Source organism: Setaria viridis, chromosome 2, assembly GCF_005286985.2.
Source record: "Setaria viridis chromosome 2, Setaria_viridis_v4.0, whole genome shotgun sequence".
Lineage (NCBI taxonomy): Eukaryota > Viridiplantae > Streptophyta > Magnoliopsida > Poales > Poaceae > Setaria > Setaria viridis.
Genome location: NC_048264.2, coordinates 8,709,330 through 8,732,748, shown reverse-complemented (window position 1 = coordinate 8,732,748; position 23,419 = coordinate 8,709,330). Strand labels below are relative to the sequence as shown.

The 23,419-nt window shown below is 41.1% G+C and overlaps 4 protein-coding genes and 1 non-coding gene across 8 annotated transcripts; 3 read left to right on the top strand and 2 right to left on the bottom strand.

Moving 5' to 3' along the window:
* Nucleotides 1-548: 548 nt before the first annotated feature.
* Nucleotides 549-4,909, top strand: LOC117845950 (protein CIA1). The gene is made up of 10 exons (XM_034727034.2): nt 549-901; nt 1,059-1,205; nt 1,291-1,509; nt 1,715-1,779; nt 2,370-2,435; nt 2,522-2,599; nt 3,148-3,210; nt 3,777-3,846; nt 4,278-4,361; nt 4,574-4,909. The coding sequence occupies exons 1-10, from the start codon at nt 716-718 to the stop codon at nt 4,649-4,651; spliced, it is 1,056 nt and encodes a 351-aa protein (XP_034582925.1). The 5' UTR covers nt 549-715; the 3' UTR covers nt 4,652-4,909.
* Nucleotides 4,910-5,855: 946 nt separating this feature from the next.
* Nucleotides 5,856-8,653, bottom strand: LOC117845951 (vesicle-associated membrane protein 724). The gene is made up of 5 exons (XM_034727035.2): nt 8,115-8,653; nt 7,413-7,554; nt 7,208-7,328; nt 6,328-6,390; nt 5,856-6,239 (listed from the first exon to the last, which is right to left on the bottom strand). Exons 1-5 carry the CDS (start codon nt 8,380-8,382, stop codon nt 6,081-6,083), a joined length of 753 nt encoding a protein of 250 aa, XP_034582926.1. The 5' UTR covers nt 8,383-8,653; the 3' UTR covers nt 5,856-6,080.
* A 2,351-nt stretch (nt 8,654-11,004) lies between these two features.
* Nucleotides 11,005-16,201, top strand: LOC117845948 (uncharacterized). 3 transcript variants are annotated; one of them, XM_072292083.1, is made up of 3 exons: nt 11,005-14,057; nt 14,722-14,739; nt 15,886-16,201. In XM_072292083.1, the coding sequence occupies exon 1, from the start codon at nt 11,073-11,075 to the stop codon at nt 13,725-13,727; it is 2,655 nt and encodes an 884-aa protein (XP_072148184.1). In that variant the 5' UTR covers nt 11,005-11,072; the 3' UTR covers nt 13,728-14,057; nt 14,722-14,739; nt 15,886-16,201. The 3 variants fall into 3 exon arrangements, with proteins under 3 accessions (XP_072148184.1, XP_034582922.1, XP_034582921.1); XM_034727031.2 differs by having other exon boundaries at nt 14,722-14,761; XM_034727030.2 differs by lacking the exon at nt 14,722-14,739.
* Nucleotides 15,063-15,238, top strand: LOC117846670 (small nucleolar RNA snoR127). The gene has a single exon (XR_004638397.1). It is a non-coding gene; the product is annotated as a small nucleolar RNA snoR127 (small nucleolar RNA).
* Nucleotides 16,202-17,145: 944 nt separating the features above from the next.
* Nucleotides 17,146-21,579, bottom strand: LOC117845949 (MLO-like protein 1). 2 transcript variants are annotated; one of them, XM_034727032.2, is made up of 14 exons: nt 21,238-21,579; nt 21,063-21,120; nt 20,770-20,984; nt 20,301-20,417; nt 20,170-20,221; nt 19,991-20,082; nt 19,815-19,889; nt 19,637-19,725; nt 19,483-19,532; nt 18,908-18,948; nt 18,483-18,692; nt 18,100-18,167; nt 17,946-18,006; nt 17,146-17,449 (listed from the first exon to the last, which is right to left on the bottom strand). In XM_034727032.2, the coding sequence occupies exons 1-14, from the start codon at nt 21,376-21,378 to the stop codon at nt 17,279-17,281; spliced, it is 1,440 nt and encodes a 479-aa protein (XP_034582923.1). In that variant the 5' UTR covers nt 21,379-21,579; the 3' UTR covers nt 17,146-17,278. The 2 variants fall into 2 exon arrangements, with proteins under 2 accessions (XP_034582923.1, XP_034582924.1); XM_034727033.2 differs by having other exon boundaries at nt 21,225-21,355.
* Between the last annotated feature and the right edge of the window lie 1,840 nt (nt 21,580-23,419).

Below are 23,419 nucleotides of genomic sequence, written 5' to 3'. Positions count from 1 at the left end.
TAAGGCTAGTCCCAGTGCAAGGTTTCATCGCACTGTTTCCAAGGATTCCACATCATCCCATGAGGTGTATTCTCATGAATGAAACAGAGAGTCCCAGTGCATAGTTTCATTTCACGATTTCATAGGATGACCATGCCATTTAATTGTGAGGCATGTGATTGGATATGGTTAGATGAAATGAAACTCTATAGCCCCCAATGCAAGTTTCGTAGTCTTGGAAACAGTGTATACACAGTTTCATCCTGATGAAACTCCTTCCCTCTCTCACTTCATAACTATCATGTCATGTTATCATATATGCTGATGTGTCACTGTATTTAATGTGCATGAAACCTCTATGAAACCTCCACTGGAATTAGCCTAATCGACAGACAAGGTGGGGTGCGATTGAGGAGTTTTTTTCTCGTAAAAATATGCCGAGCGAGAAAGTCAGTAGCTGTATATTTGCGGGGTCTATAGGGAGCTGTTAGAGGTTATTTTTAATTAAGGTACTGGCGGTAATTTAAGGGAGTTTTTAGACACCGACGGCTGCCGCAGCCACCACCCCGCCGTCTGTAGCCCCACCTGCGCAGCCACCACCTCGCAGTTTTTGACGGTTTGACCTCGCCTCCCCTGTCCCCTCTCCGTCCCCCCGCTCCTTCGAGCGACCGTACGCCGCGCCTCCCCGAATCCCCGAAACCCTAGGCGCGCCACCGATCGCCGGCGGCCCGGGGCCATGGACGGCGGCGCGGGCGCGGCGGTGGAGCTGCGCGAGGCCCACCGCCTGGCGGGCCACGCCGACCGCGTGTGGGCGCTCGCCTGGAACCCATCCCCGGGCGCCGGCCCCGTCCTCGCCTCCTGCGGCGGCGACAAGGCCGTCCGGATCTGGAAGCGCGCCCCCGACGGCGCCTGGCACTGCTCGGTAAACGCCCAAGCCTCCTCCCCCTCCCCGCCGTCCCCGGTAGCTTCGATTTTCGTTTGGTCCCCGTCCCGAGCTGCGTGCGGGGGGTTCGGATTGCTGCGACGCGATGCGATAAGCCTGATTGGTTCCGTCGGCTTGCTTGGTTGGTTCCCATCAGGACGTGCTGGAGGACACGCACAACCGCACGGTGAGGTCCTGTGCCTGGTCCCCCGACGGGAAGCTGCTGGCCACCGCGAGCTTCGACGCCACCACGGCCGTGTGGGAGTACAACGGCGGCGACTTTGAGTGCGTCGCCACACTGGAGGTGAGCTGCTGGCTTGCTGAACTTGAAAGAACCAACTAGTCACTGGGTTCATGCCGGTGCTGACTTTGGCGCTGTGGGTTTGCAGGGGCACGAGAACGAGGTGAAGAGCGTGTCGTGGAGCCCATCCGGGTTGCTGCTCGCCACCTGCAGCCGGGACAAGACGGCGTGGATATGGGAGGTGCAGCCGGGCAACGAGTACGAGTGCGTGTCGGTGATGCAGGGGCACACACAGGATGTGAAGATGGTGCAGTGGCACCCTCTCCTTGATATTCTGGTCTCCGTCAGCTATGATAATACAATCAAGGTATGAAGTAGTTTGACTCTGGACAAATGCACGAGTTGTGTTATTGCATTTGCTTGTTCTGTGTATTGCGTTTGTCGTCTTCTGTTGCCTAGTCACTTTGCTATTTTTGGATGCTATTACTCGAGTGCGAAAAAAAGGGTGGAGCGCCTCCATCTATATTCAGCTACTATTAAAATTGATTGATATGGCAGCTTGTATGATATAGGTCTGGGCTGATGACGGGGACGATGAGTGGCACTGTGTACAGACATTAACCGAAGCCAATAACTGGTAGGGAACTCTTTGGTATATTTCCATTTTTTGTAGACTTGTATATGATATCCAAACCGCCAAATAACTGAATTCCAAGTCCGATGGTGTTTTTGTCTGTAAGATGTGATGCATGAATTTCATCCCATTTTACTTATTCTGCACTGCATTGTTATTGATTCTAAAATTTGGACTAAATTGTTGTCTATGTCAACCACCTTCAATATCTGGCCCTGCGTATTTTTAATCTCTACCTCCATTAGTTATTTCACCTGCGTCTTTTCCCCTGTTCTCACTTTGCTGAAATGCCACCTCTTGGTTCAAGTCAAACATAAGAAATTAACAATGTGCTTTTGGATTTTTCTGTTAACTTGTAGGATCTTCTTCTCCACACAGTTCCTCATTGAGATCAATTCTGTGCCACCCCTCTTACAAAATATATGGAATAGATAATTTTCTTTACTTTTTAATTGTCCAGTGCCAGTTATCTATTGACATTATGTTCGCTGACTTATAGCAGAAGTACAGAACACGAAAATTCCATTCTAGTTTCACTGCTTGATGGCTTGCATTAGTGTGTTTTTGATTGATCACATTTTTCTTAATTCCAGTGGTCATTCATCAACAGTATGGGCAGTATCCTTCAACCATAAAGGTGATAGGATGGTCACATGCAGGTTTGTGCTACAACGCTTGATTAAGATTTCTCTTTTGCTGGGTTTTTCCCTAAAGCAGTTACTAATGCCATACACCTGTTATTCAGTGATGACCGCACATTAAAAATATGGGACACCAGTGCTGATTTGTCTCAACCAAAAACTGGTGAAGGTCATGAATCTTGGTAAGATGTTAGTTTTCTTTTCTATAATTAATCATACGCTCTCTGCATATGTATTTGGTAACCTGGCAAAAGCAAACCTGTGGCTGAAAGATTAGGTTGCAGAAGAACCTGTTGTAGTAACAATTCCATCACCAGTCCTCAAACATCTACTATGGACTACGTATCAAACACATTAATATCTTTATGCCATCCATTAATTTTCGAATTTTCTGTATCAAAACTTTATTTTTTCTACTAGTCTTGTCTCATTGCAAATGTAGAACAACTAACTAGGATGTACCTTTTCTTTGCACGGAAGTGTCTGCCTTGTATCGTCCTTTCAGATTGGTTAAAGTTGACTAGCTAAGACATACATCCTACTATGCTTCACTTAACGGACATAAGTTGACTTAAGTATAACTTTTGAAGTTCTCTTGATAATTGATATTATCTTTTAGGACAATTGATAGTATCATTACATCACTCTGTGAAGCTGAAGCTAGATGCAGAAACTCTGCTGTCTTTCTGCATTACACCTCCTAAGCAGAATGGTTATTATTTGATTTCAGGCGACACCTTTCTACTCTCACAGGATATCATGACCGAACTATTTTTTCAGCCCATTGGTCAAGGTAAGTTGAATTCTCCCCCCAAAGATATCCTTGATAAATCAGAAGAATGAAATTCTTTGGCAAGTTTGTCAACTAAATGTAACGAAAGTTCTAAATTGAGTCCATCTATATGAATCATGTCATATTGGCCTCTGCCTTATAATTGAGAGAATTGTGCAGTCCACTATTTGACAAATTGGGGCCCATTGTATTTATGTTGATAAACTTTATTATGCCACGTGTCAAGATTTTTATTAACCAATGGACAAAGGCCAAAAAAAGACCTGCTTAAAGAACTTGTGCCTGAATCAGACTATGCTGGTAAAAATCAGATTTCTGCCTGGATCAGACCATGATTTTTATAGCTTTAAACTTAAAAATATCATCGCTGTATCTTATAGGTTGAGTGTTCTCTTGTGGCCTAAGTTTTAATTCCCCAGCTTCTGTGGCACTGTTGCTTCGTGGTTTGAATCATCTAACGTATTACTTACTCCCATTCTGTGATCTGTCTAATGATTCCGTGCTAATTTAGTGGCATTGTATCTTATACTATTCTTTGGTATTTCTATGTTCCTTGTACATGGCAGTGAGGATATTATAGCTAGTGGTGCTGGTGATGATGCGATCTGCTTATTTGCTGAGGAGAGGAGTAGCATGGTATGCTATCCTTCCATTCCACCTTTTTTTTTCCATGATTCCAATATATGTGGTATGTTTCCCTGTCCCATATTTGCGATAAATTTTGAAATACACTTTTCTAGTCATAATTTAGTGTCCAAGCTTTTCAGGTAATGAATGTCAAGGGCTGTTTATAAATTTGGAAAGTACACATTACCTTTTTATGAACAATTTTCTTATTTTCTCATTTTTCTAGCAATTTGACTGGTTTGGATCAACTGCCAAATGATATATGGCTCTTATTTCCCCCCAAAAAAGTGCATGACACTATTTTGCAGTACCAAGATGGCATTTTTCTTTTGCAAAGCATATAAGCTTTCACACATTTGGCGGTGAAATTATTGTAGAAAAGGGAAAGAAATGATATATGGTGTTTTGCTCAGAGGATTGATGTAATCTTGATGGTGCAGGCTGAGGGGCCTTTGTACAAACTAATATTGAAGAAAGAGAAGGCACATGACATGGACATAAACTGTGTCCGATGGTGTCCTCAGGTAATTTCTGAGAATGATCAACAAATAATCTCAATTTATTTAACTGGCGAGTAATGCCTGAGAATTAGCAGCAATATAGTTTAAATTTAATTAGCTGGTGGCTTGGTGTAATGAATTTCATCTGCACCTACCTGTCTGTTTTCCTCTACTTTTGCCCATAATGGCTTCTTAATTTCGGGTAGAGATACTTATCTTCTCAAACAAATTTCTAGGACCCGAGGTTATTGGCATCTGCGAGCGACGATGGCACAGTGAAATTGTGGGAGCTGAGGGGGAGTGTACTGGATTGAGTTTTGTTCCTAGTTCTAGGTGTGTACCTTGAGGTTATAGAGCAGATTAGGCATCACCTTGGGGTTTCTGTTTTACTGAAATTTGCTCCTTGTTTAGTTTATACTTGTATGTCAAGAGGGTGCATGGTGATGTTCTTTTATCAGATTTACCATGCAAAGCATGAACAATGCCATCCTACCAAGACTTGGAATTGTTCGTTTATACATTATGGTCCAACCAATTTACAAATAAGTTATTGAAGATGCAGCTGGCATCAATGACGAGTCCAAAGTACAGATTTACAATTTCTTGTTCCTATGGTTTCAAAGCTTGATGCTAAAGTTGGTTTACAACAAAGGGAGTTATATCTATTCATGCCCTGGCAACCCCTTGGCGAGGTTGGCGATGGTGATCGATGATGAGAAATGGGAGTTTGTGCATGTAATTTTGGTTATTTATTCTATACTTTGCTAGTTTGCTATGTATTCTCTGTGCAACTGAACATGGTGGAGTTAATTTGTTAATACACAAATCAATGATATGGTCTTCCAGAGGTGTCCGCTAAGTGTTGGATCCATATTCCTTTGTGGAGGGCAAACAATTTTACTGCAGTTTATAACATATATGCAATTACTGGAAAGACCACTTGTTTATTGGTTCACCAGGTTTGGTGGCCAACTTTGTTTTGGACGTATTATTACCATTTGTATATTGCTTTCCACTTTTCCAGTGGATGCAGGAAAGGTGCAGGCGCACTTTCAGCTCTGTTTCTCCGCCTGCATCTTCTTTAACACCTTACAAAATAACTCTCTTCTCTGATGGATTATGTGCAATGGGGACCTTAGTTTCAATGTGGGCTTACCGCATGCATTCGATTGGTATAGTTGAGAAGCTAGTGCCTAGTGGATTGGAGTTCCAGATACAAGGCGCAAGATCACCCATTCTGTAGAGTTTAACAAATCCGCTGAAGCAAACAAAATGGAAATTGCAAACAACTCGTGCTGTACTGTTATTCAAAACACGCGTTTATCCCTTTGACATCGTTCGGATTATGGGAAAAATAGCTAATCTAAAACCAAACTGTCTTAAAAATATATTACCGAACGAGATTGTCATAATTGTCCGCAGGGCCACAATAGAGCTGACATATAACTCTTAGTTTGCCCTATATGGATATATGCTACATTCAGGAAACAGGAAAGAAGGAATGCATTTTCAGCTAGATACACAAGAAACCGTACTATCACTTCATATCATTGCTGGGCATACATTCTGAATACACCTCATAAGTGCAGGAAGATGAACTCAGCTTTACATTTGTATAGCGGTAAATATTCAGTGGAATCAAACTAGAGAAGCGTATGTATGTTGGTACACTTGATTTCACCAGCACGAATTCACGTTCAGTTGACTCCTAGCTACCACTATAGTAGTGCTGTACTGTTCTTATTATGTTTCATGCTTCGTGCAGTCAAAGCCTTGGCACACGGACACCCAGACGATAACTACGAGAAGCAAAAGGATTCCCAGAATCACCAACTTAATCTTCATGTTCTGCAACCAAGTCTTCCTACGAATTTTCACCCCTTGTTTCTTGAACTCCTGTGCCTGAATTACATGCAGGTTGATCATGCACGTCAGGAAGGAAAAGCAGCACAAGACTGGTATTTTGACAAGGGGATCGGATGACATGTACCTGACTACGTAGATCAGAAGTCTTGTCTTGGAGTTCACTCAATGTTTCTCCACGGCCCAATGTCTGAAAATACCCAAAGAGGCAGAAATGAAGAAACTATAATAGGGATGCCCAGTTCAAGCTAACAATAATAGGAATGCTGAAGTGCTCCAGGAATTCAACAATATGTAGAAGCATGGCAACATCTCCAACTATTTTTTTAACTTTGTTTACATGATCATTACAAGGTCCATATCAGCCATAAGAGCAAGTTGATGATTTCCATGCAACACACTAAACTTGCCCCCTAATCATTTCTATCAAGGGATCACAACTATGAATGATTTCCTGATTTCTGCATGGTGACTATCATACTGGTGTAATCTTATTATTCTTCTAACATCGAACATTATTTTTTTTCGATAGAAAGTCATGTACACCTGAAACAACTCATTGGAACTGGACGTTTAAATTTAAATGTAAGGAAACATAAAATGTAAATCCATTAACCTACTAAAATCAACTAATTTTATTGAGGATGAAATCAAACTAACATCTAAAAACAGGGTCAGGTGGCATAAAAATTGAGACAAGACCTAACCGGGCAAATAAACTTTACTGTTGGCATATGATCAGTCCCTTTGAAAATAGAAAACTGACTTTGATTGTTCTCTATGTGCTTAAGAAGTTATATGTACTAATGAGACACTCCAATTAATAAAATAATAGCAGCAGTGAAACTGATCTCAGTCCATGTGTTACAATCGATGGGTTTAGATGGCACCTTAACCAAGGATAAGTGGATAACACACGTTAATCATGTAACCTCGGCCCATGAAATGCCTAACAATAACAACACAAGAGCATATGCTCCTTCTACACAAAGGAAAGGATAACATACCTTTTCTATATTGTCTAACATGATATTTTTAACTTCTGAAACTTGGGCTTGCACTTTCAAAGTTTTGTCTAGTTCCTCTGAATGTTCAAGAACATACTGAATGTGTTGCTTTATAACTGGCCTGCATTGATAAAAAGCTCAATTCTCAGGAAAAAAAGATAAAATATTGTATGAAATTCTCAGTACAACTTATTGCAAGACATACCCATATTCTTTATTTAGACTTTTTGCAAGAGCTGTATCAGCTTTACCACCTCCATATCTCTTCATGAAGTCATCTTTTAACCTCTCAAGAAAGGCCACCGAGACATTCTTTGGAACGGATTCCTTCGCAACTACACAATAGGCTACAAAATATTCAAAGAGAAAGGTGTCACCATGGATCTACACTCTACAGATTATTATATCATCGTGTGATCTATAGCAGTTAAAAAGTTGTGGCCAGATCTTCAAGGTCCACAGCATTGCTGTTAAGCTTTTATAGCTACAGGAGGATAGAGTTTTCTTCCATATGCACAAAATAAATGTCTCCTTCCATGTATCAGACTGCAATTGTCAGGAACAGAGCACAAGATCCTGGTGTTGACAATGAAGAGCACTATTCAACACAAGATCCTGAAAATGGTTTCCATTTCTTCTCTTCTAATTTTGTTCCGGTGTGGAATGTCAGTTGCCATAAGGATTGGTAATGCCTTTTCAGGGGGGTGATCTTGCTATCCAATTGTGACAAAACCTGAGATCAGTAATTCTCTTTACTGATGTACATGCTGCAGCAATCAAGATTGGAACTTTGCTACTACCATGTTTAGCACAACTAAGATGCCACACAAAAGTAGAATCCTTCCACATGTAGCACTTCCTACTTCTAGATTACTATTAGAGTGCGTCATTGATGAAAACGCCTCACCGTAGCCGCGGTGGAGGAGGAAGCTGAACGTGTGCCGGTCGCAGGAGTAGCTGAACCGAGCCGGCGCGCCGCTACCGCCGGGGCTGGCGGAGGAGGAGCCGGCGGGTAGCCGCTGCAGGCATTGCGCGGCGATGGAGGGGAAGTTGCCGGTGAACTCGGTGTACTCCGCCAGCACCGCCGTGCCCCGCGCCACGAAGGCGTAGATCAGCCACTCCGCCTTGTCGCCGCCCTCCCCCGCCCCCTTCCCTCCGGGCGCCGGCGACGCCATCGGATCAGGACAGGGCCGCTCGCCACCGCAGGCCGGATCTCGTATTCTTTGGCAAGATCGGAAGGGAGGGATCGAGGAAGGAAAGGTGGTGGCTGGTGGGAGGCGATTCCGGCGGTTTCTTGGTGCCGGGGGAGAGTATCGAGCGCGAGACTGCGAGAGTGAAGCTCGTGAGTGTGCAGTGGCGAACGCTGTCAGTCAATGCTGGAGTAGGAATGCGTGCTGCCTGTGCTTGCCAGCGTCCGGTCGGCTTTTTCTGGTTGCTTTTTTGCACTCTCGTGCTGGACTGCCTGTCCACTTCCATTGTTTGCGACCTTTGTCCTGCTGACATTGATTGCTTCTTTCTCTTTCGCCGCTCAACCAAACTTCTCTCTGGGCACTTCTATACTGGACCATGGCACTTTTAGGACAAAGGGACATTTCAGTGAAATTTTGTAGTAATTTGACATGACACACTAATTTTCATATCAAATACAACTACTAACAATATTATAATTTTTACCAAAATTTAAAGGATTTATACATTGCAAAAGGAAAATTTGATCTGGAATATGCATATATGGCTTTTCCTATGTCCCACTTAAATGTTTGTTTATATAGAACTTTAGAAGATTTAACTATATATTTTTGAAAAAAATAAAACTCTTTTAGATAGGAAACGATAAGGGTATGATACAAATTCATCATAATCTCATTAATTAATATATACTAGGAGACATTTCTCTTATTAGTCATTTTTTCAAGAACGTGTCATCGGTTTCCTCAAGCAATATATGGTATCTCAATCTTGCTCTCTTGCTATCATCCCGCAGATGCAATAACTTATCAACATGAGTTACCCTTGCCTTATCCTCCCTCGGTCACCTATCACTATCGGCTACTGATACTAGGTTGATCTTGCAATCCCTCGACCCCCTGCGTTTCTAACCCTTCAATCCCGAATCAACTTTATTCCGTCAGAAAGCTTAAGGCATGTTTAGTTTCATTTGGTATATATATGAATTAGTTTAAGATAGATATTTATCTTTTTTTTTATTTGGTTGGGTGAATTGTACCGACTCATTCAGGATAATGTTATCCCACTTGATATAACTATCTACTAAGAGGAGTGAACCATATGGTTCAAGCAAATTGGTTGAACTCCATACATATATCCTGTGGTGCATTCAACCCAACACACCTTAACCTCGTAAAAAATGGGAGTAAATGATCTTGGACTAGAAAACGGCGATGCACTAATTTCCCTCACTTTCACAATACAATCTTCCCTTTCCAAATTATCAGCCAAATAACTATCACAGACTAATTTCATTAAACAATGAACAATAGCAGCGGAACTAATCAAAACAACAGTAAATAGAACCAGCTAGAACTAGGATAATTAGATTAACTGTTGACGACTCTTCACCCGTGGACAAAAGCAGCCACGATCAAAGAGGAGGAACTCACAACGCACCCAGATTATACACAATCTGATCGCGTTCCTTCACAATTCAAAATTGGATCGACTTCAGATAGTAGATGGGATCGCTATCTTCTCTGGAGTAGCGCCCGACGATAGAGGAAAAACTCCCGAAATAAAACTAAGGGGTGTTTGGGAGGAGGGGGCTAAATTTTAGCCCCCGTCACATCAAATGTTTGGACACTAATTAGGAGTATTAAACCTAGATTAATTACAAAACTAATTACACAACCCCTAGGCTAAATCGCGAGACGAATCTATTAAGCCTAATTAGTCTATAATTTGACAATGTGGTGCTACAGTAAGCATTCACTAATGATGGATTAATTAGACTTAATAGATTCGTCTCACGATTTAGCCCAGGGATTCTGCAATTAGTTTTATAATTAGCTTATATTTAGTCTTCCTAATTAGTATCCGAACATCCGATGTGACTGGACTAAAAATTAACCCTCCCCTCCCAAACACCCCCTAAGTCTAGGACCACAAAACCGACCCCTGGCCAATTAAAAGTGCGCGCAAGCACTAACTAGCACTTAGCAGGCCCTGGCATAAAGTGAACTCAAGTCTGACTCAAAACAAAAGAGACCAAACCGACCCGGAGTACCAGATTTAGGTGAAACACCCGACGAAACAAACCTGGACTCAGCACAAGCTAGCAACTCACATTTAGAAATAATATAAAATAATCCTAATCGATCTCCAACAGCATGGTTCCAATCTGAACAGTTGATTTTGATTTCTTCTCTAGATGCTTCTTGCAAATATTAGAATTAATAAATACCATATTGCCTGGCACGGCTGTAACTTGAACTTTATTCTTCGACTTCTCTCCATATTCATTTTACCAAAAGACAAGGAACCAAATTTAATTGAGAAAGTATTTATAACCTGGTCAGGATTTTCAGCAAGGATAATATCCGAATGGATGGTCACTTCAACTAGGAGAAAATTTGTCATTAAACTTCATATATACACATTATTGTACCTGTTGTACTCAGTCTAATTAGCTTTATAGGAGTAAGTATTTTTTTTAAAGCAGGTTTGGTAGTTCTTTTCGCAAAACAATGTACCAACCTCATTTTTTCTTAAAAAAAAAGAAAAGAGAAAATAACCTTCAAGCCCATCTCCAAACAAATAGGCCTGGCATTGCCCATTTCCAAGTTTCAGCGAGGGCCCAAACGGGCAAACCCGCCTTGTACCTCAGCTAGGTTTTTACCATTCCCTACCCATGGCGGCGGCGGCGGCGGCGCTGCGGACGCCGGCGGTTCGCCGGCCTCTCCTCGCCGCTTCCACGCTCCTTCGCACCTGCCGCCACCTCTCGTCGACCAGTCCACCACCTCCACCGCACCACCCCAATCCCGTCGCCTCTGAGCTCCTCCGCCTCCTCTCCGCCGCCCCTTCATGGACGCCCGACCTCGCCGGCGCCGTCTCCTCCTCCCTCTCCAGCGCCCCGGCCTCCGCCGCGGACGTCGTCATACCCGTCCTCCGCGTCCTCAAGAACCCCTCCATCGCCGCCCCATTCTTCCTCCTCGCCTCCTCCGCCTCATCCCCGCACCCGCTCCCCGCCGACGCCTACAACGCTGTCCTCCCGTTCCTCTCCCACGACCTCGCGGCCCTGGAGAAGATCCTCGAGGAGATGAGCGTCCTCGGGTACGGCGTCCCCAACCCCGCCTGCGCCGACCTCGTCGCCACCCTCGTCCGCGCCCGCCGCCTCGACGACGCCGAGCGCGCGATTGGGGCCATGCGGCGGCTCAAGTTCCGTCCGGCGTTCTCGGCGTACACGGTGCTGATCGGCGCGCTGGCGGAGGCGAGACGGCCCGAGCGCGCGCTGGAGCTGCTGCGGCAGATGCAGGAGGTTGGGTACGAGGTGGGCGTGCCGCTGTTCACGACTCTGGTGCGGGCGCTGGCCCGTGAGGGGCGCGTTGGGGGCGCACTGGAGCTGGTGGATGAGGTGAAGGGGAGCTGCCTTGAGCCGGATATCGTCCTGTACAATGTGTGCATTGATTGTTTTGGGAAGGCTGGGAATGTGGACATGGCCTGGAAGTTCTTCCACGAATTGAAGGCGCAAGGGCTGAAGCCTGATGATGTCTCGTACACGAGCATGATTTGGGTATTGTGCAAGGCGGGGAGGCTAAGTGAGGCTGAGGAGCTGTTTGGTCAGATGGAGGCAGAAAGAGCTGTGCCTTGTGCATATGCGTATAATACAATGATTATGGGCTATGGGTCTGCAGGCCAGTTTGAGGATGCCTATAAGCTGCTTGATCAGTTGAAGGAGAGGGGTTGTATTCCATCTGTCGTGTCGTTTAATTCGATTCTCACTTGCCTTGGGAAGAAGAGGAAAGTTGAAGAGGCACTGACCTTGTTTGAGGCCATGAAGATGGATGCAGAGCCAAATTCCTCGACATATAACATCATCATTGATATGCTTTGCATGGCTGGAAAGGTTGAGGAGGCCTATAAGTTACGGGATGAGATGGAGCATGCTGGTCTGTTCCCTAACTTGCTGACAGTGAATATAATGGTTGATAGGTTCTGCAAGGCAAAGAAGCTTGAGGAGGCCTATAAGATTTTTGAAACTGCAAGTCAAAGAGGTTGCAATCCTGATTCTGTGACGTATTGTTCTCTTATTGACGGATTAGGAAAGAAGGGAATGGTTGATGACGCTTATAGGTTATTTGAGAATATGTTAGATGCAGGCCACAATGCTAATCCTGTCGTATATACATCCTTGATAAGGAATTTCTTCATGCATGGGAGGAAAGAAGATGGACACAAAATCTTCAAAGAGATGAACCGTCGAGGATGCCATCCTGATCTTACCCTACTCAATACATACATGGATTGTATTTTCAAAGCTGGTGATATTGAAAGGGGAAGAGCAATATTTGATGACATCAAGGGTTATGGCTTCCTTCCTGATGTCCGAAGTTATTCCATTTTGATTCATGGTCTCACTAAAGCTGGCCATGCTAGAGAAACTTCCAACATTTTTCATGCCATGAAGCAGCAGGGTTTTATTCTTGATGCCCGGGCTTATAATGCTGTCGTTGATGGGTTCTGTAAATCTGGTAAGGTGGACAAGGCATATGAAGTTCTTGAGGAGATGAAGGTAAAGCGGGTACCTCCTACAGTTGCTACATATGGATCGATTATTGATGGTTTGGCTAAGATTGACAGGTTAGATGAAGCTTATATGCTTTTTGAGGAAGCAAAATCAAAAGGAATAGAATTGAATGTTATTGTGTATAGCTCCCTCATTGATGGGTTTGGAAAGGTTGGTAGGATAGATGAAGCTTATTTAATATTAGAAGAGATGATGAAGAAGGGTTTGACTCCGAATGTTTACACATGGAACAGCCTTCTGGATGCTTTAGTGAAAGCTGAAGAAATCAATGAAGCCCTTATTTGTTTCCAGTCAATGAAGGAAATGAAATGTTCACCGAACACTTATACATACAGTATTCTTATAAATGGCCTTTGCCGCGTACAGAAGTACAATAAGGCTTTTGTGTTCTGGCAAGAAATGCAGAAACAGGGATTGGTTCCTAATGTTGTGACTTACACAACCATGATTTCTGGGCTTGCAAAGGTAGGGAACATAACAGACGCTTGCAGTCTCTTTGAGAGGTTTAAGGCCAATGGTGGAATCCCCGATGCAGCAAGTTTCAATGCGCTTATAGAGGGAATGAGCCATGCAAATAGAGCAATTGAGGCATATCAGGTATTTGAAGAAACTCGATTACGAGGATGTAGAATTAATGTAAAGGCATGCATAAGTCTTCTAGATGCTTTGAACAAAGCTGAATGTCTTGAGCAGGCTGCTGTTGTGGGTGCAGTTTTGAGAGAGATTGCCAAGTCCCAGCATGCTTCGAGATCCTTGTAAAATTCAGCTTCACTGGTTGCTATCTTTACGGTACATCAGCCAAATTGATCTGGCTTCTTCGTACTGTTTGACCGGATTACTGTGATTCAACGTTAAGATAGTGTTCTACAATCCGGTGTGAACACCTCGTCAGCCATTCCTTCCGATGCTGATAATGGAAAGGAGGTCTGAATCTCCAAATCTCAGCCAGCTAACTAGGAGAATAATATCAGTGTCTTGCTCCATTGCTACTTGGTAGCTTCAGATCTACTGAGGATTGTTCTCTGGAGATGTCAAAGAATCCCTGGCTCAGCATGCAGATTCAGAAGTTTAAATGAAACTTCAAGACAGGTAATTGTGTATGTAGCTATCCCTCAATCAAAGAATTCATTAACTCCCTATAATTGTGAGCCCCCAATGGTCCTGTACTTTACTTGTTAAGCAGCATTTGTCACCCTTATATTTCTAATTATTTTATCTCCAGGGCATAGAATTACTGCACAAACTTTAGTTTTTTTCCTTGTGTGTTGTTTACCTTTTCAAACTATTCCTTTGTGTTTCTGGTCTATGTTCAACTATTTGGCCACCAGAATGATGACAGTTAGCCAAATTATGGTATGGTACTATGATGACCTCTAGACTATTCTTCATCAGTGCTCCTGTTCTTCTTTTTTTTGAAGTACCAAGCACATGTGTTAAGACTTCATAGTAGAGTTGAAGTTTGCACCATTGATGATAAAATCTTAGATTGGCTGGTTTCTGACCGAAATTTTCTGGCACCTATCACTTCAGACACATTACTTCATTCCCAGTTCTGATGATTTGATTTGTTTTTTTATACACTTTCTAAAACATAAAGGCAAGATACATTTCCCCCCCCTGGTATCATTCCCCGTTCAGAAATGTCACATAAAATCTTAGATTGGCCGGTTTCTGACCGAAATTTTCTGGCATCTATTACTTCAGACACATTACTTCGTTCCCAGTTCTGATGATTTGATTTGTTTTTTTATAGGCTTTCTAAAACATAAAGGCAAGATACATTTTCCCCCCTGGTATCATTCCCTGTTCAGAAATGTCACAATGGTTTGATTTGCCTTTTTCTTTTGTACTTTCTAAAACATAAATGCAAGATACATTTTGTTTTTCTAGTATTATTATTGCTGTGTTATTTTTTGTCTGTACCGATTACTGTTAAACATTAGTTACATTTTTTTTTGCCAGTCTAGATATTGTGAGGCTCCATCTTTTGCCATCAAGAACATGATGCTTTTTTTTCCTTGTGAAAGAGTAATGTACCCTGTTAGGTCTTTTTTTTAAAAAAACATTATGAGCTATGGTTAATAACTTTTCAACCTGGAATGATGAAAGTTAGCCAAATCGTATACTGACGTGCTCCTCCTTGTGTTATTTTTGTCTTGTGCACTTGGTGAAAAATCTCTTCTTTCCCAAGCACATGATAATATAACTGGAGTTGAAGTTTGCATCAGTATGTGATGATAAAAACAGGGATTGGTAACTTACTGACCAGAAATATCCTGGAGCTTGAGATAAATTGTTGCCAATAGACAAATATGTAAGATTGCAGTCATAATTTGTTTTGTCTCCATGATTAGTTTGTGCAAGTTTGATCATCATGTGGTATGTTTGCTACTCTGATGGCTGTCGTTCAGCTGGGGCTTTGAAACCATAATTTTTTTGGAAATCCAGTTAACACTTGTTTGAGGTTGGGGTCCACTTATGCAATCACTTCTGATTGGATTATCATTGTGATTTTTAAAAAAAGATATTCTATATGCATTTCTGAATTTATTTGTCAGATGTGTTCTAATATTAAGTAACATAACTGATGAAACTATTCCAAATTATAAACAGAGGGGAAAATGGCACATTCATATTCAGAGAAAACCTGTCTTTTCTTTTTTATTTCTTGTCCAATACTTTATAGGACATTCTTCTCCAGCATACTGTTTTGAATTTGAGTCAAGTGATCATTCAATCAATCACCTCACTATTTTGTTCTGGAGTTTTTAATCTTAGTTTGATGGACTGAAGTCTTAGGTTGCCCTTTTTGATACCCCTTTCTCTTCAAATTGCTACAAACTTTATGTTCCCCCTCATTCGTTTACATGCTGTAATTTGGTCTTAACAGTTATATATCTGTTTTCACTCTTTCCAGGCACAAAATTTTCAACATAAGTATGTCGGGGCTAGTTGTTTCCCCCAAGAGAGAAGACAGGAGAACAATCTGTGGGACCTCTTGTTTATCGTGTGATCGTGTCTTGTTACTAATTTTTTCAAAAAAAAAGTGCCCAGGGACTATAGGTCATCAAAGTTAATTTCTGTTTCTTTGTAAGACAGGAGAGGAGGAATGACCAAGAATGTTTGAGGTCCCGATAGAAACACTGCCTTGGCAGCAGAGGTGCTCCGAATAATCTGCTCATTCAAATGTCCTTTGATTAGATTAACTTCATCCAAAACAAAGATTATTTCTAGCGTCGTGACGTGTACAATTGCACATATTATTTAAAGATTATAAATTTTTTCCGTTGCCGGGGACTCGAACCTTGGTCTCTCCGGTGAGAGCCAAGTATCGTAACCAGCTAGACTACAACGGCTGCGTGGCCATCCTGACGTTCAGTTACTAATACTATTTTCCTTGCTCACTTCCATCGGAAAGAATGGAAAAAAAAAACACCCTACTCATTAGAGGGGCAGACGAGGTTGGACCCGTTTGTTTCTGCCCTGTACCAGCACTTTGCAAAAGCGTGTAGTGAGAAAGCGAGGATTATTTTTCGCGTCTTGGAGTTGTCCACAATATATTGGAAGTCCACGTTTTAACGGTCATGAGGAAAAGTGCGTCTGATGAAGATCATTCGGTAGCATTCTTTTTTTTTTTTTGAAACTCATTCGGTAACATTCTTGCTTTTTGTATAGATTCGATAGCATTCTTGCTTTTTTTTTTCATAGTGGACGCTGTATATGGGGAAACAAATAGGGCCAATATCTAGGGATGGCTAGCTAGCTGCAGTTGAAGAAGATGACGTGAGAATTTCAAAAGAATAGGGTAGTAGTCCAATATTGCTCAGGGGGATGGAGGATGCAACCAAGAAGAATTTCTGGTTTTGTTTTTGATGCCTCTCATGCTATTAATATTCAGTCAATCTTTGTTTTACCTGTTTAATTGGATGGTCACATTCATGGAGTTTATTTTGAAGCCTGATAAAACATTCTTAAATTTGTTTTTAACAAACCTAATTCAGTTGAAAACTTATCTAAAACGCATAGCACAGCTGAAGTTAACATTGCTGAACTTTAAACCATTTTAAAATGTAATACAACATTATTGAGGCTAGAAAAAAGGAAACACTATTGGAAAAATAACCATTGGCTAGAAATTGAAATACGCCACTGGAGCATCATAAACTTGACGCACAAATGAAACATAACTTGATTATATTTAAATGGAGCATCACAACAAATGCATGGACTATCCGGTTGTTAAAGGTCGCTACAGGATATTGTGAAGCACATGTTTTTTCCTTATTCACATAGATTATCTTATCTGCCGTTCATGCATTTGTCATTTGAATAGCACCACCATATCTCCCATCAACAGAAGAGGCACTACTGTCTGCATTTGTTGTGTTCTTTCCTTTACGCCTTCTAGCATTTTGAGCCCAGGTGACAAGACCTTCAGATACATTATCATCGAATATGGCTTTCTTGAATGAATTTCCCATCTTTACATGTATGGAACAAAAGAATTTTAGCATTACATTTGAGGGCAAAAGTAGTGGTAGAACATTGTTAACTAGCGCTCAATGATGGCTACAATAGTTGAACATGTGTGTATGCCATACAAAAGATATAATAAAGAATACACTACTTCTCCATTCAATGCTTAATACAGAATACACTACTAGATGTACCTTTAATTTCCTAAGATATTTCCCTGATACTAAGGTACAAGACTCCATTCAATGCTTAAATCATGTGAGTTATCCTTTTAGCATGAAGGTATATAAATTCATATGAGTTAAAATTATCTTTGTGCTCGCAGAACATTTATTTGGATAGTAATTTAAAGCTATGGTGATATTTTAATATTTGGAGTGCCATTTTTATTTCTCATTTTTTAACTATGCTAATATTTTACCTATGGTTAAAGTTCTTTGAAAAACTAAATGATCAAGTAGAAACTGAAATATAATTCCTTTATAAATATTATAAACTTACATGAGAGACAATAGCGTAGAGAGGTAGTGTGCTATAACCACAAAGTAGTTGGCTGATGACACTGGTAACACACATAAATAACATATATGAATTCTTGTTCCCCTAGATGTTAATTTCAAGTGTTACTGCTAATATAAATATTTATAGAGGGTACCTTATTACAAGTCGGGAAATAGCATATCCTGGTTTTCCCATAATACATGATTTAAATCCAAATGTTACCTGAAAGGAAAATAAATGGTAGTAAAAGTAAAACATTTGGTGATAGTTTGATAGACCACACGTGTGATGTTGACATTTGATTATGCTGGTTATCTTTCAACATATACTTCTTGTTGTTCAAAATAGCATGGTACATCAGACATAGAATTAAGACATATAGCTGAATGTAAACTATCTACTTGTGACTCTATGAATTACCATCACCATTTCCAATTATCACAATTTAAGTAAGAGTTCATCCTTATATCTTAAATGTAACTTTGTCCTAAATCCAATACGATTTGGGGTTGGGGAGCTTCTATTTGGTATCCTTACCAGAAGCCAAAAGAAGAATGCAATCTCAAATGCATTTTGGAACAGAACAATGTGTATCAAGTGGAGGACTAATTTAGGCCGGTGGAACCAAAAGAAATCATCCGAAGGAGTGACCACCACATCCCCTTCTATTGCGGTATGCTTCTGGGCAACTTGAACAGCCAACTCAGTAATGATATGTTCCATCTTACTTCCAACCACAAGTAGCAACTGCAAATAATAAAAAGATTATATATGCTATACTTTACCTTGAATTGTATTTGTATAATAATATTTTTTAATGTGGGGAGATCCTATTAAAATAATAATAATATGCATTATTTATATAGTTTTACAATAACATCCAATAACCCTCATATTTACTTAGAATTTTTATATATGTAGATATAAATTTTTGTCTTGACAAAGGATATTGTTTTACTTACAATGAAAGGGGCCAATGTTAACCATATGTAGACATACCATCCTACGAAAAACATAACAAAGAGTAGCATTACTTTTCACAATTATAAGCACAATTTACCCATTGTTAGTAGTGCATAAAATATTTATAAGGGTTTGATATCCATGTGCTGCCAATGAACCTGTAAGTATGCTTGAAAAATAGTATGCTCGCACTTTATAAAAGTAAGGTGCAAACCTTTTAGTGTAAATAATAACATATAACTACATTCTAGATAACTTTTGAGATGGCTTGCGAATAAGCCCGACAAGTCAGGTATAAACATTTACAACTCCCTGTTTGGATCTAATAGGGATCATGAAATCAGGTAAAAGAATCCCTATGAAATTCAGATATAAGAATCCCATGATCTCTCACAACTCTACTAGGCTCTCATATATTACAACCATATAATATATTATAATGCACCAGATGTCTGATCTACACCTTATAAAAGTGGATCTAGAAATGATGTGTCTAAAATCCGGCCACATGTTGAACTTTAGCGATACATAGTAAGAAAAATTGAAATGATATTTTCTCAGATAGAAATTATACCATGGACGTTCAATAGTAAGAATACCACTAGCAAAGCCCATAGATACCAACTGCGAAAGGAAAATACATTTGCATTATATTTCAACATTACTAATATACCAACAAACCATATTAAAAGGTCAGATATTTTGACAGTAATAATTCAGTCATTTACCTTATACCAACAACTTTCTTGAAATCAGCCTCGAATGCTCTAATCATGTACTTGTAAAAATTGATTTTTGGGTGCCCCTTGCAATGTTTCTACGACATGGGATCAACAAATGTATGTTTACATGACATACTATGGAATTGGTGAGGTGTTTGACAGATCAAAGTATATGTCTGACTACCGTGATGAAGCCAAGTCGCATGGCTGTATAGTCCTCCTCAGTGACTGACCCGTAGAATTGTTTGAAGAAAGACCTCTGAATGTAAGATGTATAAATGTTTCTTTATTCCATTGATGTTAACAGTAAAACAAAAACAGTCAACTTTTTAGAGGTTTAAGGCACAAGGGAATAAATACCAGCCAGCCAAATATTTTCCAACGTTTTCCATGCCCCTTAACATGATCTCGGATAAATTTGAATTCTTGCACATGTTTTATCATCTGAGGATCTATAGAACAAGAGAATTTATATAAGCGAAACCATGAAGTTGCTAATTAGCAAACTTGGAAGTATGAAAGTATATGTTGTATTATACCACTGTCATTGTTGAATTGGATCTTTTCTTCCCACCGTCTCCAGTTTCTTGTCTACATGCATGACAATGAAATCTTTAGCAAACTGTAACATGATAGGTCATTATCTATACCAAGATGCAAGCTCTGATACCTGTGCGATTCCAAGAATAGCTGTAATAGCACTGAGAACCACATGTGTGACTGCTAAGACAAAGATGAATATGTGTAACTGATGCATAGCTTCAATCGAAAGAATTGGAACTTTTCCCTGAACACAAAATTAATTACCAATGTTTGAGCGGAGTGATATCATAGATGTTTTTTTTCTTAATGAAGTTAGAAGGAAGGGATGAACCAAGTCAAACGGTCTATCTTAAAAAGAGATAATCTATCTGAAAGTCGGCGAAGTTTTTTATGACATTGGCAGTACACTCATATCCTAAAAGAAAAAATCAACCAACTCCGACAGGTTCTATTATATCTGCAAAACTAATTTCAATATTATATTTGAACCGACGCATCCAGTGCCATTTGCACTAAAGCCATATACCCAGAATTTTGTCATTTGCCAGCTGCTTGCAACAGTTTCGGACGGCAAATTAAGAAAGCAATGCAAATACCTTCCTCTGGCAGTAGTCATCGGCGGCGCCTCCAGCCAGGAGCCGCCTTGCACCACCCAGCACGCCGGCGAAGACGGCGCCGCCGTACTTGGCACCAGCACTCGGCAGCGGGCAGGGAAGCATGTGGTGCATGATGCTCTCCCGGACGCAGATCTTCTGCGCTGTGCCCTGGAACACGGTGAGCAGGAGCGATATGAACCCTAGCAGCATCAGCTCTGCACCCACCGCGCGCAATTGTCAGTCTCATCATCACTCTTACAGTGAAAAACACAATAGGATGCATGGTGTCCAACCTTCTTTAATCTTGAGGAGGGCATCGTACAGTGGCTTCTTGCTGCCTTTCTTCAGCCTCTGTTTATGCATCAGTAGAAGATGGTTTGGTATCTATACTTTCTTGACATGAAAAGAAGATGAAGAATTACTGCAGCTAGCTCCCTGATGCTGGAGGTACATACCTAGCTTACGTACCTTGCCAAGGCCGTGGAGCAGCCGCTCGAAGACTAGGGAGATGACAACGATGACGGAGCAAACCGCGGCGACGATCCATGTGGGCGTGTGCTCCAGCGTTATCTCCGGCCCGCCGGCGGCTTTCGCTGCTCCTCCAGCCATGGCCAAAGGTCAAACACTTCGATCGGACGACCTGTATGCACTGTTCAGCGCCCCCTTTGCTGCCTGTTCTTGGTCAAGAATGCCACGAGCATGTATATGACGCAACCTTGCCTCTACTTTATAGTGGTCGTGTCTTCCACAATTTCATGGATTTTTGGACAGCAAGCTGGTTGTTGCCACATGGATCGAGCAAAATGTGCATTTGTTTAATTTTTAGCCCTTTGGACAAGACTTCTTTTTAATAATACACGTCCTCTCCAATACATATTAGAGCTGAACACAGCCCTAATCTAGTTGGCAAAGCTACTTCTTGACTAAACAACCGTAGTGAAAGGCTTGTTCTTTGCAGTAGAATAATCTTAATTGTAAAAAGTCGCTGTCCCAGGTGCTTCTGGTGAAGAGCACAACGAAAATAATTCGCTCAATATGACATCATATACGGGACCTATTCGATCAAACCGTAGATGTTCACACTACCTAAGCAAGGGATGACTTTCATGTGATTATGTCAACAAAAAGAAATGCATGGTTGCTTGAGTTCGATCAAGCCAGGTCAATGAAATCCAAAGCATGTTACAGTTTTGCAGCACATGTATTTATAGGTGAACTGATTGGTATCAACTTGACAGGAAAAAGGGCAAACAAGTGGGCTCGTGACAATCTGGTAGTATAATTGCTACGAGGTGCCATTAACACCAATTCATTTCATTGTCCAAACCAAACAAGTGCTGAGATTGCCCAAACCACACTAAAAAGCTAACAGTCTACTAGACTATCACCACCCCGCCAAGTTTTTTTTTTTAAAAAAGATGTACAGTACAAATACAAACACTCATGTCTATGAACACACATGCATGCACAACTTATTACCCTCCTGTGAACATCTTCAAGACCGAGTCACCAAATCTTGAGATAGATGAAGTACCCACAGGCACGTCGATATCTACAAGCACATCACCTACTATTGAAAGAGTAATAAGCTAAGAATGCGAGCAAGAAAACCAGGTGCACTACCAAGAAACACTCATCCCTGCCGAATCGACACAAATAAGGCATCTATGCCGGTTCAATCATAATACAACCCTGCAGTGATAAGCTAAGCCCCGAGTGTTATTCACCAGCATGGATATATATACCTCATTGACTATCTACGCCATATCATGTTAGACCTGATAGGGATACCTCATTGACTACCCGCATCGGCTCGTACTCTTCTAGGGTTGCCATTCGAATTTCAGCTCGCTTCATGAATTCAAAACTTTTTCATACCAACTCAAAAGGTGACTTTATATATATGGAAACTGTACATAGGTCTTGACATAACCTACAACCATATAGTTATTTTTTTATTTTAAGTTGTTTAGATGCCAAAATAATTTACCAACCTATCAGACAAAAAGGTCGAAAGGAATAAAACGTTGGATTACTCGAAAACTGGTAGGGGATCGGAGCTAAGAACCAATAATATGAATAGAGGTAGGGAACTTTGTATAGCATAGTTGTGGACAGAGCAGGAGCACGCTCATCAGTTAGTGTCCCCCAACTTAGTTAAACACCCCAGATCCCACAGGTGAAGCGGTTGTCAACCACCGGGGAGAAGAGTTTAGTTTCGCACCAGTTACATGGGCGGTGCAGTTGACAAAACCAGCAAGAAATGATTCATAATACGAGCGCAATTGTTGCAATTTGTAAATCGTGGTTGACCGATTATCTTAGGAATTTAAGACTAGATCAGTACTAATTAAGAAGAGAAGTTCAAGGCCAGATCAGGTCTCATTAAGAAGCTGGGAACTACCAAGTCCGGATCACATTAAACTAAGTTTGGGTGCTGCCTTCTTCTATAGAGAATCAAATATGGCTGTGCTTGGTCTTGTAGCGAGAGATGAAATAGGTGCTGTCAGCAAGGCAGGTGATTTTCGTGCGTGTTAATGTACAAGAAGCTGAATTGTTTGCCTTTCAGGAAGGCTTGAAATTTAAATTAGCTACTATTCAACAGCTTTCTTAGCCTGTGTAAAAAATTCTCGTTGATGAGATCCGTCAG

Coding starts and splice junctions, on each gene's coding strand:
- LOC117845950 (XM_034727034.2), top strand. CDS start 716: ATGGACGGCGGCGCGGGCGCGGCGGTGGAGCTGCGCGAGGCCCACCGC. Junction 1,780..2,369: donor TTAACCGAAGCCAATAACTG/GTAGGGAACTCT, acceptor TCTTAATTCCAG/TGGTCATTCATCAACAGTAT. Junction 3,211..3,776: donor TTTTCAGCCCATTGGTCAAG/GTAAGTTGAATT, acceptor TGTACATGGCAG/TGAGGATATTATAGCTAGTG.
- LOC117845951 (XM_034727035.2), bottom strand. CDS start 8,382: ATGGCGTCGCCGGCGCCCGGAGGGAAGGGGGCGGGGGAGGGCGGCGAC. Junction 6,391..7,207: donor TGTTAGACAATATAGAAAAG/GTATGTTATCCT, acceptor GGGTATTTTCAG/ACATTGGGCCGTGGAGAAAC. Junction 6,240..6,327: donor CTTCTGATCTACGTAGTCAG/GTACATGTCATC, acceptor CATGTAATTCAG/GCACAGGAGTTCAAGAAACA.
- LOC117845948 (XM_034727030.2), top strand. CDS start 11,073: ATGGCGGCGGCGGCGGCGGCGCTGCGGACGCCGGCGGTTCGCCGGCCT.
- LOC117845949 (XM_034727032.2), bottom strand. CDS start 21,378: ATGGCTGGAGGAGCAGCGAAAGCCGCCGGCGGGCCGGAGATAACGCTG. Junction 20,418..20,769: donor ATGACTACTGCCAGAGGAAG/GTATTTGCATTG, acceptor TTTTGTGTTCAG/GGAAAAGTTCCAATTCTTTC. Junction 18,168..18,482: donor CATTCTTCTTTTGGCTTCTG/GTAAGGATACCA, acceptor TTTTCCTTTCAG/GTAACATTTGGATTTAAATC.